The following is a 17,723-nucleotide window of genomic DNA, read 5'->3' as shown; positions in this document are numbered from 1 at the left end:
TGACACCAGGCAGACAATCTCTGAAGAGTATTGATAATGACTGGGGTCACCCGTCTTGTAAAGACACTGCCCAGAAGAAGGCAGTGGCAAACCACTTCTGTAGAAAAATTTGCCAAGAACAATTATGGTGATGGAAAGAACATGATCACCCACATCATACAACACGGCACGTAACAAACGAGTTACCACTGATCCAGGCTGCATGTTCCATGCACTTTACTGTCTGCATACTGAAGTTGTCACCACCATCTGTAGAGTGGGTTGATGAGGGTAGGGCAGTGGATGTTGTCTACACAGACTTTAGGAAATCTTTTGAGAAGGTCTCTCGTGATAAGCTGGTCCGGAGGTTTAAGTCACATGGGGTTCATGATCATTTAGTAAATTGGATCCAAAATTGGCTTTGACATAGAAGATAGAGGGTAGTGGGGGGGGGGTAACAAACTGAGGGGTGCTTTTCTTATTGGAGGCCTGTGACCAGTGGTGTGTTCCACAGGGTCAGTGCTGGGATCTCTGGTTTATAATATACAGTATTTCGCTGACTTGGATGAAAAGATCAGTGGTCTGATTAGCAAGTTTGCAGACAACAGGAAAATTGGTGGAGTTGTGGATAAAGAGGAAGGTTGTCGAAGGATAGAGTAAGACGCACGTCAGGTGGAAATGTGGGCAGAGAAGTGGCAGGTGGAGTTTAATCCAGTTAAGTGTGAGGTGTTCAACTTTGAGAGGTCAGATGTAAGAGGAAAGCATAAAGTAAAGGGCAGGGCCCTGATAGACACAGTGATCTTGGGTTGAATGCTACAGCTTCCTGAATGTGGCAAAACAAGTGGACAGGACAGTAAAGAAGCCGTACACATGCTTTCCTTCATCACTCAGCATAATGAGTGTAATTCCTGGCTTAGGCCGTGTTTGGAACATTGCATTTCAGTTCTGACTGTCCTTACAGGAAGGAGGTGGAGAGGAGACGGAAGAGGTTCATCAGGATTAGAGAGTGTTAACTAGGAGGAGGGACTGGACAAACGTAGAGTGTTTTCTCTGGAGCATCACAAGTTCAGGGGCAACCTGATAATGAGTTATCTTCTGATCTTTAACAGCACATTTCCTGACCTGAATTCAAATGTCCTTTGCATTGTTTAATCCCTGTGGTAAACTATATATACCTGTCTGGACACGCCCCTCTGCTGACTGCTCCTGTGGCTCCTCCCACAGACCCCTGTATAAAGGCGATTGGAGGCACTGCTCCTCCCTCAGTCTCCGAGATGCCGTGCTCCATTTTGCTGCTAATAAAAGCCTATCGTTCACCCCCCCCTGTCTCCGAGAGTTATTGATGGTGCATCAATCCCTCTGCAATGTGTTGTTTTACAGGGTCTCGCAGGGTCTGATGGGCTACCTGGAGAAAAGGGAGATATGGTAAGTTCCATTACACAGATACTGTGCAGAACATCTATCAAGCCCCACACGTGATACAATCCCATCAATTAATAAACAATCAAGTTCAGTTTATTGTCATTCAACCGTATACATGTACACCATCAAACATAACAATGTACCTCCAGACCAAGGTGCACAACACAGTACTGACAACTCACACACACAACTCATAAAGTATTATCACTCCTGGAATTAACAATTATTTTCCAGGAGTGACATTTAGCTCAAGGTACATTCGTGACATAAGTTGAACAGTAAACAGTAGCACACCACTGGCACGTTGAGACCTGGGTGGTGGCAGGGACTATCACAGCCTGGGGAAAGACCTTGCCCTAATGCTACAGTACCTCCTATCTGAGGGTAGGGGGTCACAGAGATTGTGGGACAGATGGGAAGGATTATTAACAATGCTAAGAGCCCTGCGTATGCAGCGTTCCTGATAAATAGCTTGGATGGGTGGAAGAGAGACCCCAAAGATCTCAGCAGTCAGTACTGGAGTCAGCTTTACAGATTTTTTTAATATCTATTTGCTTGCTTGTTCAGCCTTATTAAGGTTCCAATTGTAACCAGAGAAAGATCTTTTGCAAACTATAATAAGAATCTGATTGCCGAGATTGACTTGGAACCAACAGCATATGTTGGCCTTGTAATATTATCATATTACATGAAACATGATAATGAAGTGATATTTGTATTTAATAATCGCTACATCATGATAAGCTGCTGCGTGTATTATGATAATGATGATTGTTTTATATTATGGTAACTGAACACTGGTTATTATATAATAAAATGCTAACGGCAACATTCTAATTGGAAATTGGCTGCATGGTAATTATAAGCTACTAATTATGATAATGAGATGCAGCTTGTGTTACGGTAATGAGCTATAATTATAATATGACAATTGCTGTTGTGGTAATAATATAATGACTTGGATCATGATTAATGTGCTACTGGTTTTGATGATATGTTGGTCATGATATAAATTGATAACCTGGTTTATTTTTGTCACCAGTACCAAGGTACAGTGAAAAACTTCACTCTGTATGCCATCTCCACTTCATCACAGTGCTACAAAGTTCAAAGTACAAATCTGTCTCCATATTCAACCCTGAGATTCATTTCCTTGTGGGCATACTTAGCAAATCTATAGAATAGTAACTATAACAGGATTGATGAAAGATCAACCAGAGTGCAGGAAACAACAAACTGTGCAAATGCTAATACAAATAAATATCAATAAATATCGAGAACATGAGATAACGAGATAAAGAGCCATTAAAGTGAGATCATCAGCTGTGGGAACATCTCAATGATGGGGCAAATGAGTGTAGTTCTCAAGAGCCTGATACGGTAGTCGAGGGGTAGTAACTGTTCTTGAACCTGGTGGCGCGAGTCCTGAAGCTTTTGTACCTGATGGCAGCAGAAGGAAGGGAGCATGGCCTGGATGGTGGGGATCTTTGATGATGGACGCTGCTTTCCTACGACAGCGTTTTGTAGGGATATGCTCAATGGTTGGAAGGGTTTTACCCGTGATGTAAAATTATAACAGAACGTAGAACTAAACGTTACATTTACAGGGAAAGTCCAGTGTAAGTAGACAATGGGCGGCAGGGTAGCATAGAAATTACACAGTACTATTACAGCACCAGCGACCTGGGTTCAGTTTTGTACGCTCTCCCCATGACTGCATGAGTTTCCTCCAGGTGCTCCGGTTTCCTCCCACATTCCAAACTTACGGGTTGTTAAGTCAGCTGGGCAGCTCAGACTTATTGGCTTCGGCAGCCTGGTGGCACAAAGCTCGACAGCACCAGCCGGGTTCAATTCCCGCCTCTGCCTGTAAGAGTGAGTACGTTCTCCCCGTGACCGCCTGGTTTTCCTCCGGCTGCTCTGGTTTCCACCCATGGTCCAGAGACGTGCTGATTAGTAGGGTAACTGGTCATTGTAAATTGTCCTGTGATTAGGCAGGGGTTGAGTGCTGGCCGGTGCAGCTCAAAGGGGCAGGAGGGCCCGTTCTGCTCTGTCTCTCAATGAATAAACATGCTCTAGTACATAAAGTGTGAGTGAGGAACGAGTGTGAGTTTTCGGAGTCCAGTCAATCGGCAACGACACAGATCAGAGTATGCCATGTCCCTCCAGCTGAATCCCGAGTGCTGACTCTGATGGTGCTGCAGAAATAGTGGGTGGGCTGAGCAGGCCTGGAAAGAGTCAGCATTGGTTAGTTGTTAGAGTCATAGAGCGTAACAACATGCAAACAGGCCCTTCAGCCCATCTCGCACATGCCAAACTATTACTCTGCTTAGTTCCATCAACCTACACCTGGATTATAGCTTCCATACCCCTTCTATCCATGTACCTATCCAAACTTCCCTTAAATGTTGAGGTTGAACCAGCATCCATCACTTGTTTAGAAATGGCAGTGAGGAGCTTAACATCAAAGGATATACTTTGGTGGTGTGGCTCATTGGTAAGAGATGGAATTACATCTTTAGAAACAGGTAACATAGGGTCAGAGAATGTTGAATCTTTGTGGGTGGAGTTAAGAAACTGCAAGGGTAAAAAACATTATGGGAATCATATACAGGCCTCCAAATAGTATCCAAGATGTGGGGTTGAGATTGCAGAGGGAGCTGGAAAGAGGATGTAATAAGGGTAATATCACAATTGTAATAGGGGACTTCAATATGCAGGGGCATTGGGAAAATCAGGTTGGTGTCAGACGGCAAAAGAGGGAATTTGTTGAATGCCTAAGAGATGGCTTTTTAGAGCAGCTTGTGCTTGAGCTAAGGCTGTCTGTGATTCGGTGTTGTGTAATAATCCAGATTTTATTAGGGAGCTTAAGGTAAAGGAATCCTTAGGAGACAGTGATCAAAATATGATTGAATTCATACTGCAATTTGAGAGAGAGAGAAGCACAAGTCTTATGTATTAGCATTGCAATAGAATAAAGAGATTTACAGAGGCATGAGAGGAGCTTGCCCAGGTGGATTGGAGGAGGATACTGGCAGGGATGACGGCAGAGCAGAGATGGCTGAAGTTTCTGGGAATAGTTTCACAAGCCACAGGATAGATATGTCCCACAGAAGAAGTTCTCAAAAGGCAGGGGTAGGCAACCATGGCTGACAAAGGAAGTTAAGGACTGCATAAAAGCCAAGGAAAGGAAATATAAGGCAGCAAAAGTGAGTGGGAAGTTGGATGATTGGGAAGTTTTTAAAATCCAACAAAAGGCAACCAAAAAGCTATAAAAAGGGAAAAGATGAAGTATGAGGGCAAACTAGCCAATTATATAAAAAACTAAATGTTTTTTCAGATATATAAAGAGAAAAGGGAGATGAGAGTAGATATTGGAGCACTGGAAAATGATGCTGGTGAGGTAGTAATGGGGGGGACAAAGAAATGGCAGATGAACTGAATGGGTACTTTGCATCAGTCTTCACTGTGGAAGACAGTAGCAGCAGACCAGAGATCTGTGAGAGTCATTGTTATTACTAAGGGGAAAGTGCTAGGCAAACTCAAGGATCTTAAGGTGGATAAGTCACCTGGACCAGATGGACTACATCCCAGAGTCCTGAGAGAGGTTGCTGAAGAGATAATGGATGCATTGGTCATGATCTTTCAAGAATCACTTGATCCTGGCATGGTCCCGGAGGACTGAAAGATTGCAAATATCACTCCACTCTTTAAGAAGGGAGGATGGCAAAAGAAAGGAAATTATAAGTCAGTTAGCCTAACCTCAGTTGTTGAGAAAGTGTTGGAGTCCATCATTAAGGATGAGGTTTTGGGGTACTTGGAGACTAATGATAAAATGAGTCAAAGTCAGCATGGTTTCTGTAAAGGGAAATCTTGCCTGACAAATCTGTTGGAGTTCTTCGAGGAAGTATCTAGCAGAGTGGACAAAGGAGAGGCAGTGGATGTCACTTACTTGGATTTTCAGAAGGTATTTGATAAGGTGCCACACACCATGCTGTTTAACAGGATAAAATTCAATGGTGTTACAGGAAAGATATTGGCATGGATAGAGGAATGGCTGACAGGCATGAGACAGTGAGTGGAAATAAAAGGGGCCTTTTCAATTTGGCTGTCAGTGACTAGTGGTGTTCCTCAGGGGTCAGTATTGGGACCGTTACTTTTCACATTGATTGTCAGTGATTTAGATAATGGAATCGATGGCTTTGTGGCAAAGTTTGTGGATGATAGGTGGAGGGGTAGGTAGTGCTGAGGAAGCAATGTGATTGCAACAGGACTTAGACAAAATGGAAGAATGGGCAAAAAAAAGTGGCAGATGGAATACAGTGTTGGGAAATGCACAATGATGCATTTTGGTAAAAGGATCAATAATGCGGACTATTATCTAAATGGGGAGAGGTCCAAACATCAGAGGTGCAGAGGGACTTAGGAGTCCTCGTGCAAGACTCCCAGAAGGTTAATTTGCAGGTTGTGTCTATGGTAAAGATGGCAAATGCAATGTTGGCATTTATTTCAAGGGGAATAGAATATAAAAGCAAGGAGATAATGCTGAGGGTTTATAAGACACTAGTCAGGCTGCACTTGGAGCATTGTGAACAGTTTTGGGCCCCTTATCTCAGACAGGATGTGTTGTCATTGGAGAGAGTCCAGAGGAGGTTCCAGGAATGAAGGGGTTAAGGTATGAGGAGCATTTAGCAGGTTTGGGCTGTAGTCACTGAAATTTAGAAGAATGGGGGGGGGGGGGATCTCATTGAAGCCTACTGAATATTGAAAGGACTAGATAAGGTGGATATGGAGAGGATCTTTCCTATGGTGGGGGTATCCAGAACTAGAGGGTGCAGCCTCAAATTTCAGGGTCAACTCTTTAGAACAGAGTTAAGGAGGAATGTTTTTATCCAGAGAGTACAGAACCTGTGGAATGCTCTGCCACAGACTGCGGTGGAGGCCAAGACCGTGGGTATATTTAAAGTGAAAATTGATCCCGTTTCCTGATTGGTCAGGGTTTCAAAGGATATGGAGCGGTTGAGTGGGATCCAGGATCAGCTATGATGGAATAGCGGAGCAAACTTGATGGGCTGAATGGCCTGATTCTGCTCCTATGTCTTATGGAACCGAATTAATTTTCTCCTATTTTCCCAGCTCTATACGCTGAGCTCTGTACACCTGCAAACCTAGAGCAAAGATTCTGAGCAGCAGAGGTTGTAGGTTAACAGATTATCCTTATTTGTCATATATACATTGAAACATACAGTGGAATGTGACATTTACGTTAATGACCAACACATTCCGAGGATATGCATAGCATGCTCCCATAGTGTAGTGGTTAGCACAAAGCTTTACAGTACCAGCGACCTGGGTTCAATTCCTGCCACCCTCTCTAAGGAGTTTGTATGTTCTTCCCATGATAGCGTGGGTTTCCTCTGGGTGCTCGGGTTTCCTCCCACAGTCCAAAGGTTGGCAGGTTATCTGGTTATTGTAAATTGTCCTGTGATAAGGCTGGGTTTAAATCAGGGGCTGCTGGGTGGCACGGCTCGAAGTGCCGGAGAGCCCTATTCCACCCGGTGTCTCAATCAATCAATAACTAAATAGATTAATAGATAAAGATACAACTTACCAAACTTAACACGCATGTCTTACTGGGTCATGGGGAGAACGTACAAACTTCTTATCGACAGCACCTGGAATCGACCCCCCAGACTGTGCTAGTTATTGATGTAAACAATGCATTTCTATGTGAGGTTTGATGTACATGTGACAAGCAAAGTTAATCTTTATTAGTATAGAATCACCATGACTTCGTTCTTTCTCTTTTGTTTCATTTTTGATCTTATTACACTTAATAGCCATAACCACCAAGTTTTTTGCCTCATTCTTGGCTTCCGAAGAATCTCTGGATCGCAGAATGATCAGGATCCAACAATAATCACTGCCTTTGTCTTCCTTTCAGGGCCAGCCAGGACCTCAGGGCCAGAAGGGAGAGGTAAGATTTCCAGAGAATTGGTAACACTGCCAATTTATGATTGTTTAATGTCATTTCCAGTATATACGTGTTAACAAGAATGAAAATATTTGTTACTCCGGATCAATGTTCAAAGTAAATTTTACTATCAAAGTACATACATATCACCATATACAACCCTGGGATTCATTTCCCTGTGAGCATACTCAGCAAATCTATAGAGTAGTAACTATAACTGGATCAATGAAAGATCAACCAGAGTGCAGAAGACAACAAACTGTGCAAATGCAAATATAAATAAAAAGCAATAAATAACGACAACATGAGATAAAGAATCCTTAAAATGAGATCATTGGTTGTGGGAACATTATAATGATGGGGCAGATGAGTGTAGTTTTCCCCTTTTGTTCAAGAGTCTGATGGTTGAAGGGTAATAAATGTTCCTGAAGCTGGTGGTGTGAGTCCTGAGGTACTTGTACCTTCTACCTGATGGCAGCAATGAGAAAAGAGCCTGGGCTGAGTAGTGAGGATCTTTGCTGATGGATGCTGCTTTCCTCTGACAGCGTTTCATGTAGATGTGCTAGGCCGTATCCACTACCTTTTGTAGGATTTTCCGTACAAAGGATCTGTGGCAGTTCCTAAACACCCACTAAGCTAAAGAACACAATGTTAATATCCACAATAAATATAAAGACTAAAGCTAGTTTATATACATGGATTGTAAAGTGATGCTAGGCACAGCAGTGTCTGTAAATAAGGAGACTGACAGGAAATAGTGAGCTTTGTGGGGTTTAGTGTTAGCCATGGGTGAACTGACTGTACACCAAGCATTCAGTGGTTTGCCCCCTCAAACACAGACAAGCTCCACTTCCCACGCTTCTGAAAGCTGCAGTGAGAGATTGACAGGCAAGGTGGCCCATTCGGCTGCCCCTCAATATTCAGGAAGGTGGGGGACTCAAGGGGCAGTCAGTACTTGTCCCCACTGTGAGGAACCTGTCTGCTCTGGGAAGTATAGAAAATGGACAAAGGGAGGAACAAGTGAATATGTTGAAACCTTTATATTTTTTTCCTTATTTATCTGTCCAAGAGATGTGACCCAGGGGCAAAGCCATGAATTAGTGGGTGAGGTGTAATAGTGTGGTGGGGTGGAGATACGCCTCTTTTAAAGGGAAGTGTGAAGCGCTGCTTCCCTCCGCTAGCCTTGGGCAAGGTGTAGCGCCTGCTTAGACCCCGATCACAGTCACGTGAAGCCATGGGAGCTGGTGACGGATGGTCGTATGAGCCCTGGATCTGCGACCACTGACACCAGGCAGACAATCTCTGAAGGGTATTGATGACAGCTGGGGTCACCCGCCTTGTAAAGACAATGCCCAGAAAGTGGCAATATCAAACCACTTCTGTAGAAAAATTAGTAAATAACAATCATGGTCATGGAAAGACCATGATCATCTACTCCATGCAGCACTGCACATACGAACAAACAAATAATTTATAAATAAACTGTTACATATGAACTTGTAAATAAACAATTAAAATCAGGTTTATTATCACTGTTGCATCATATAAGACAATGTTAATAAACACGATTTCAATTCAGATATCAAAGTTCAAAGTAAATTTATTATCAAAGTATGTATATGTCACCATATACAACCCAGAGATTCATTTTCTTGCGGGCATTCACAAGTACAAAGTAATACAATAGAACCAATGAAAAACTGCACACAACAAATATAAACAGTCAATGTGCAAAAGTTATCAAACTGTGCAAGTACAACAAAAAGAAACAAACTAATAATAATAATAATGAATAAATAAATAATAAATATTGAGAAATTGAGATGTAGAGTCCTTGAAAAATCAGTCCAGAGGTTGTGGAAACAGTTCAGTGTTGGGTTGAATGAAGTTATCCCCTCTGGTTCAGGAGCCTGATGGATGAGGGGTAATAACTTCCTGAATCTGGTGGTGTGGGACCTGAGGTTCACCACCAGTCTACATCAGACTGGTGAAGGAAGGCAGATTTTCCTCACTAATGTTGCTGAATTCACTGGATTTTTCAGCAGGTGGTTCCATGGTCAATGTTACCAAAAAGTGGCTTTAATTCCAAACTTCTCTAATGATTAGAACTCGTCCATCATCTACCTGCCGAGATGGGATTCAAACTCTTGCCTCCCGATCAGTGACCCAGAGCTCTAGCTATTGGCGCAGTAGCTGAGGTCAAGCGTTTCGTCTATAGTTCAGTGTCGGTAACCCTAACCTCTGACCATTTAACAGGTCCCACTGTGCAGGACCGACCCTTCACTAATTGTCCTCCCACTTTCCATTTCATAGCCAGGACGTCGCGGTGAGGTGGGACCCAAAGGCAATGCTGGGCCCGCTGGATTTCCCGGAACAGACGGAGTTCCAGGTCCTGCCGGGCTGATGGGACCAGCTGGAGAGCAGGGACCTCCTGGTGTCACCGGAAAAAGGGGTCCTCCAGTGAGTAACTCATTTCAGAATACCATGGCCCGGGCAGGGCACAGATTAGTGGACCATAGTAGAACATTACAGCCTATGCTGAACATGGATCTGATATTGAATTAAACTAAATCGCTTCTGTCTCTACGTTGTACGGGCCCACAATGTTGTGCCAACCTTTTTCAACCTACTATAATAAGATCAAGGTAACTCTTCCCTCCCACATAGCCCTCCATTTTTCTATCATCCATGTGCCTAAGAGTTTCTTAAACGTCCCTAATGTATCTGTCTCTACCACCACCCCGGCAGCGCATATCATGTACCCACCACACTGTGTAAAAAAACTTGCATCATACATCTCCTCTGTATTTTCCTCAATCACCTTAAAATTATGCTCCTTGTATTAACCATTACTGCGCTGGGAAAAGTCTCAGGCTGTCCACTTGATCTATGCTACTTATCATCTTGTACACCTCCATCAAGCCGCCTCTTCTTCACTCCAAAGAGAGAAGCCTGAGCTCACTCAGTCTATCCTCATAAAACATGGTGGCTAATCCGGGCAGCATCCTGCTAAATCTCCTCTGCAATGAGTTCCTTTCATAAAACACAGGAGATTCTGCAGATGCTGGAAATCCAGAGCAACGCACACAAAATGCTGGAGGAACTCTGCAGGTCAGGCAGCATCTGCAGATAAGAGTAAACAGTCAATGTTTTGGGCCGAGACCCAAATGACTGTCAAGCGAATGACAAATGAAAGTATTCCAGCATTTCCCGAGACAGATGTGTGGTTAACTGGCCTGAATTTTGTTTCCTTTCTCTGTTTGAATACGTGTTCCACTTGTAATTTACCAATCCTTCTCTGCTTCCAAGGAATGGCGATAAATCACCATCAACACATTCATCATCAGTGCAACCATTTCATAGTCATAGAAAAGGACAGCACAGAAACAGGCCCTTCAGCCCATCTGGCCCATGCCAAACCATTTAAATTGCCTACTCCCATGGATCTGTACTGGTGCCATAGCCCTCCGTATCCCTATCTAAAGTTCTCTTAAACATTGAAATCAAGCTTGCATGCATCACATGTTCCACACTGTCACGACTCTGAGTGAAGAAATTTGTCCCCTTAAACTTTTCACCTCTCACCCTTAACCCATGACCTCTAGTTGTAGTCCCACCCAACCTCAGTGGAAAAAGCCTGCTTACCCTATCTATACCCCTCATAATTTTGTGTAACTATCAAATCTCCCCTCAATCTTCACCTAACCTATTCAACCTTACCTTATAACTCAGGTCCTCCAGACTAGACAACATCCTTTTAAATTTTCTTTGTACTCTTTCAACCTTATTTGCATCTTTCTATAGGTAGGTGACCAAAACTACCCACAATACTCCAAATTAGGCCTCACCAATGTCTCAACATAAAATCCCATTCTCTGTATTCAATACATTGATTTCTGAGGCCAATGTGCCAAAAGCTTTCTTTATGACCCTATCCCTTTGTGACATCATTTTCATCGAATTATGGACCTTTATTCCCAAATCCCTTTGTTCCATAGCATTCCTCAGTGCCCTACCTACTTACTCTATGTTTTGGTAGACAGCCTCCTTCTGTGTCTTAACAATGCCATGTTGAGGAAAAAATTTGAACCTAGAGATACTCCACATTGCTCTTTTCCAAAATAATCCCACGGGAACTTGTATTTCTGAGACATGTGTGTCCTGAGGGTGACATTTTCCCCCATCTCATTTAGCATTTTATTGCTCTCCATCGATGCTGCCTGACCTGCTGAGTTCCTCCAGCATTTTGTGTGCCCAGCTTCTGCAGAATCTCTTGTGTTTGTATTTTTTAATTTCCTTATGGGATTTGAACCAAGGACCATGTGTCTTGGGGGCAGGAGTGGTACCTTCAAGGCCATGGGAGATCTGACCATTACGGGATGAGGTCCTACAAGGTGAATTTAGGGAGCTAGGAGATAAACTAAAAAGTAGGACCACAAAAGTAATAATCTCTGGATTACTACCAGTTCCACGGGCTAGTCAGAGTAGAAATAGGAGGATATTTCAGATGAATACGTGGCTTGAAAAATGGTGCAAGGGGAAGGGATTCAAATTTCTGGGCCATTGGAACCAGTTCTGGAGGAGGTGGGACCGGTATAAACAGGACGGTCTGCACCTGGGCTGGACTGGAACCAATGTCCTAGGGGGAGCGTTTGCTACTGCTGTTCAGGAGGCTTTAAACTAATGTGGCAGGGGGATGGGAACAAGTGCAGAGAGACAGAGGGGTGTAAAATGAGGGTAGAAGCAAAAAGTAGTAAGGTGAAAAGTAAAAGTGGCAGGCAGGCAAATCCAGGGCAAAAAGCAAAAAGAGCCACTTTTCAACATAATTGTATAAGGGCTAAGAGTGTTGTAAAAACAAGCCTGAAGGCTTTGTGTGTCAATGCGAGGAGCATTCGTAACAAGGTGGATGAATTGAATGTGCAGATAGTTATTAATGAATATGATATAGTTGGGATCACAGAGACATGGCTCCAGGGTGACCAAGGATGGGAGCTCAACATCCAGGGATATTCAATATTCAGGAGGGATAGACAGGAAAGAAAAGGAGGTGGGGTAGCATTGCTGGTTAGAGAGGAGATTAACGCAATAGAAAGGAAGGACATTAGCCTGGAGGATGTGGAATTGATATGGGTAGAGCTGCATAACACTAAGGGGCAGAAAACACTGGTGGGAGTTGTGTACAGGCCACCTAACAGTAGTAGTGAAGTTGGGGATGGCATTAAATAGGAAATTAGAAATGCGTGCAATAAAGGAACAGTAGTTATAATGGGTGACTTCAATCTACATATAGATTGGGTGAACCAAATTGGTAAGGGTGCTGAGGAAGAGGATTTCTTGGAATGTATGCGGGATGGTTTTCTGAACCAACATGTCGAGGAACCAACTAGAGAGCAGGCCATTCTAGATTGGGTATTGAGCAATGAGGAAGGGTTAGTTAGCAATCTTGTCGTGCGAGGCCCCTTGGGTAAGAGTGACCATAATATGGTGGAATTCTTCATTAAGATGGAGAATGACATAGTTAATTCAGAAACAAAGGTTCTGAACTTAAAGGGTAACTTTGAATGTATGAGACGTGAATTGGCTAAGAGACTGGCAAATGATACTTAAAGGGTTGACAGTAGACGTGCAATGGCAAGCATTTAAAGATCGCATGGATGAACTACAACAATTGTTCATCCCAGTTTGGCAAAAGAATAAACCAGGGAAGTTAGTGCACCCGTGGCTGACAAGGGAAATTAGGGGTGGTATCAAGTCCAAAGAAGAAACATATAAATTAGCAACAAAAAAAAGCGGCACACCTGAGGACTGGGAGAAATTCAGAGACCAGCAGAGGACGACAAAGAGCTTAATTAGGAAAGGGAAAAAAGATTATGAGAGAAAGCTGGCAGGGAACATAAAAACTGACTAAAAGCTTTTATAGATACGTGAAAAGAAAAAGATTGGTCAAGACAAATGTAGGTCCCTTACAGTCAGAAACAGGTGAATTGATCATAGGGAACAAAGACATGGCAGACCAATTGAATAACTACTTTGGTTCTGTCTTCACTAAGGAGGACATAAATAATCTTCTGGAAATAGTAAGGGACCGAGGGTCTAGTAAGATGGAGGAACTGAGGGAAATACATGTTAGTAGGGAAGTGGTGTTAGGTAAATTGAAGGGTTTAAAGGCAGATAAATCCCCAGGGCCAGATGGTCTGCATCCCAGAGTGCTTAATGAAGTAGCCCAAGAAATAGTGGATGCATTAGTGATAATTTTTCAAAACTCCTTAGATTCTGGATTAGTTCCTGAGGATTGGAGGGTGGCTAATGTAACCCCACTTTTTAAAAAAGGAGGGAGAGAGAAACCGGGGAATTATAGACCAGTTAGTCTGACATCGGTGGTGGGGAAAATGCTAGAGTCGGTTATCAAAGATGTGATAACAGCACATTTGAAAAGAGGTGAAATCATCGGACAAAGTCAGCATGGATTTGTGAAAGGAAAATCATGTCTGACGAATCTTATAGAATTTTTTGAAGATGTAACTAGTAGAGTGGATAGGGGAGAGCCAGTGGATGTGGTATATTTAGATTTTCAAAAGGCTTTTGACAAGGTCCCACACAGGAGATTAGTGTGCAAACTTAAAGCACACGGTATTGGGGGTATGGCATTGATGTGGATAGAGAATTGGTTGGCAGACAGGAAGCAAAGAGTGGGAGTAAACGGGACCTTTTCAGAATGGCAGGCAGTGACTAGTGGGGTACCGCAAGGCTCAGTGCTGGGACCCCAGTTGTTTACAATATATATTAATGATTTAGACGAGGGAATTAAATGCAGCATCTCCAAGTTTGCAGATGACACGAAGCTGGGCGGCAGTGTTAGCTGTGAGGAGTATGCGAAGAGGATACAGGGTGACTTGGATAGGTTAGGTGAGTGGGCAAATTCATGGCAGATGCAATTTAATGTGGATAAATGTGAGGTTATCCACTTTGGTTGCAAGAACAGGAAAACAGATTATTATCTGAACGGTGGCTGATTAGGAAAAGGGGAGATGCAATGAGACCTGGGTGTCATTGTACACCAGTCATTGAAGGTGGGCATGCAGGTACAGCAGGCGGTGAAAAAGGCAAATGGTATGTTGGCATTCATAGCAAAAGGATTTGAGTACAGGAGCAGGGAGGTTCTACTGCAGTTGTACAAGGCCTTGGTGAGACTGCACCTAGAACATTGTGTGCAGTTTTGGTCCCCTAATCTGAGGAAAGACATTCTTGCCATAGAGGGAGTACAGAGAAGGTTCACCAGATTGATTCCTGGGATGGCAGGACTTTCATATGAAGAAAGACTGGATCGACTAGGCTTATACTCACTGGAATTTAGAAGATTGAGGGGGGATCTTATTGAAGCGTATAAAATTCTAAAGGGATTGGACAGGCTAGATGCAGGAAGATTGTTTCCGATGTTGGGGAAGTCCAGAACGAGGGGTCACAGTTTAAGGATAAAGGGGAAGCCTCTTAGGACCGAGATGAAGAAAAACTTCTTCACACAGAGAGTGGTGAATCTGTGGAATTTTCTGCCACAGGAAACAGTTGAGGCCGGTTCATTGGCTATATTTAAGAGGAAGTTAGATATGGCCCTCATGACTAAAGGGATCGGGGGTATGGAGAGAAGGCAGGTACAGGGTTCTGAGTTGGATGATCAGCCATGATCATACTGAATGGTGGTGCAGGCTCAAAGGGCCGAATGGCCTACTCCTGCACCTATTTTCTATGTTTCTATTATGTTAGTAAAAGTCTCAGATATATAGAACCATAGAACATTACAGCACAGAAACAGGCCTTTTAGCCCTTCTTGGCTGTGCCGAACCATTTTCTGCCTAGTCCCACTGACCTGCACCCTAGCCATATCCCTCCAAACCCCTCTCATCCATATACCTGTCCAAGTTTTTCTTAAATGTCAAAAGTGAGCCCACATTCACCATTTCATCTGGCAGTTCATTCCACACTCCCACCACTCTTTGCGTGAAGAAGCCCCCCCAATGTTCCCTTTAAACTTTTCCCCCTTCACCCTTAACCCATGTCCTCTGGTTTTTTTCTCCCCTAGCCTCAGTGAAAAAAGCCTGCTTGCATTCACTGTATCTATACCCATCATAATTTTATACACCTCTCAAATCACCCCTCATTCTCCTATGCTCCAGGGAATAAAGTCCTAACCTATTCAACCTTTCTCTGTAACTCAGTTTCTCAAGTCCCAGTAACATCCTTGTAAACCTTCTCTGCACTCTTTCAACCTTATTAATATCCTTCCTGTAATTAGGTGACCACAACTGCGCACAATACTCGAAATTCAGTCTCACCAATGTCTTGTACAACCTCACCATTACATTCCAACTCTTATACTCAATACTTAGATTTATAAAGGCCAATGTACCAAAAGCTCTCTTTACGACCCTATCCACCTGTGACACCACCTTTAGGGAATTATGTATCTGTACTCCCAGATCCCTCTGTTCTACTGCACTCCTCAGTGTCCTACCATTTACCTTATATGTCCTACCTTGGTTTGACCTTCCGAAGTGCAATACCTCACACTTGTCCGCATTAAACTCCATCTGCCATTTTTCAGCCCATTCCTCCAACTGGTCCAAATCCCTTTGCAAGCTTTGAAAATCTTCCTCACTGTCCACTACACCTCCAATCTTTGTATCATCAGCAAATTTGCTGATCCAATTTGCCACATTATCATCCAGATCATTGATATAGATGACAAATAACAATGGACCCAGCACTGATCCCTGTGGCACACCACTCAGAGTAGCAATCTTCCACTACCACTCTCTGGCTTCTTCCATTGAGCCAATGTCTAATCCAATTTACTACCTCACCATGTATACCTAGCGACTGAATCTTCTAACTAACCTCCCATGCGGGACCTTGTCAAAGGCCTTACTGAAGACAATGTAGAGACTTTTGCACAGTCCTATATTTGTCAACATGGAGCGGAGAGCAAGTTCGTAAACCTGGCGGGATCGAAGGATGTTGGGAATGGCGAGGGTGGAGCAACGTGGGAGGGGTGCGGGAAGGAGCACCAGGGTGGGAGGTGCAGCGGCTACAGTCACACCCAACCCTGAGACACCTGGCAAAGTCATTTGATTCCCAACAACTGGTTTATTGATCATTACAGAATGTCTTTCTGGTGCTTCCCACTCCTTCCCCTTTTTCCCAACCATGATTCCCCTCTTCCCACTCACAGTCCACAACAGAGATCCATATTAGGATCAGGTTTATTATCACTCACCTATGTCAGGAAATTAGTTTTTTTTTTAATGGCAACGGTACAGTGAAATACATGAAATTACTACAGTACTGTGGAGAGGTCTTGGGCATCCTGGCTATATACATGTGCCTAAGACTTTTGTACAGTACTGAAGTTCATACAGCTTCTGCTCCAGTGCCCCACAGTCTCTTTTCTTATCTCCACTGCCAGTTGGTTATTTTACACACGTCTCATTGACCCACAGGGCAAACTGGCGAGCGAGCAGCGGATTCGGAACCTGTGTCAAGATCTCATCAGTGGTGAGTCCAGCCGTGCACGTCTCACATAGTGTAATGGCATAGCAAGATTCCAAACACAGCAGTGTGCCAATGACTATACATCCCTAATAATGATATTGAGTGTGGCATAAACACGGGCTCAGGAGCTTGCAGATGCTGCCCAGCAATCCTTTGCACCCACCTGGGAGAGCGGATAAGCGGATGTGGTGTACACGATGCACAGTGGGGTGGTTTGTATAATGCTATTACAGTTTCAGTGACCAGGATCGATTCCCACCACTGCCCATAAGGAGTTTGTATGTTCTCCCCGTGACTGGGTGCTCCGGTTTAGAAACATAGAAAATACAGCACTTTGGCCCACAACGTCGTGCCAATTTTTTAACCTACACTAAGATCAATCTAACCCTTCCCTCCCACTCAGCCCTCCATTTTTCTCCCACATTTCAAAGCCATGCAGATCAGCAGGCTGATTGGTCACATGGGTGTAACTGGGCAGTGTGGGCCTGTATCCATGCTGTATCTCAAAATCCCCAAATACAAGAAGGTCGTTGGCTGCAGTCTTACCATCACTGCAGGACTTGTATATGTCCAGGACAAATAAATAGGCAGGAAAGGTCATTGTGGACACCACCCACCCTGAAAACTGGTTTTTTCCAGGAGTTCCCTTCTGGAAAGCACTATGGGCTATTAAAAGAAAATTTCACACCATCATAGAAGTTTCTTCCCCCAGGCCGTTAATCTGATCAACCACTCTAAATTAGCCTCCCCCCAATCCCCTCTATCTATTATCCCCATCACTGCACTTTTAACACTTAAAACTACT

General features: G+C 43.6%; 1 protein-coding gene across 1 annotated transcript in view; it reads left to right on the top strand.

Annotated features, from left to right (window-relative positions):
- Window positions 1–17,723, top strand: part of col9a3 (collagen, type IX, alpha 3) — a 232,919-nt gene that overhangs the window by 196,118 nt on the left and 19,078 nt on the right. Inside the window, exons 27-30 of the mRNA XM_073062368.1 lie at window positions 1,360–1,404; window positions 7,343–7,375; window positions 9,686–9,832; window positions 16,867–16,921. Coding sequence (XP_072918469.1) covers window positions 1,360–1,404; window positions 7,343–7,375; window positions 9,686–9,832; window positions 16,867–16,921 — 280 coding nt within the window. The remainder of the gene's footprint in view (window positions 1–1,359; window positions 1,405–7,342; window positions 7,376–9,685; window positions 9,833–16,866; window positions 16,922–17,723) is intronic.

Source organism: Hemitrygon akajei, chromosome 11, assembly GCF_048418815.1.
Source record: "Hemitrygon akajei chromosome 11, sHemAka1.3, whole genome shotgun sequence".
Lineage (NCBI taxonomy): Eukaryota > Metazoa > Chordata > Chondrichthyes > Myliobatiformes > Dasyatidae > Hemitrygon > Hemitrygon akajei.
Note: the sequence above shows the minus strand (reverse complement) of the source record. Positions and strands in the feature narration are given on the sequence as shown.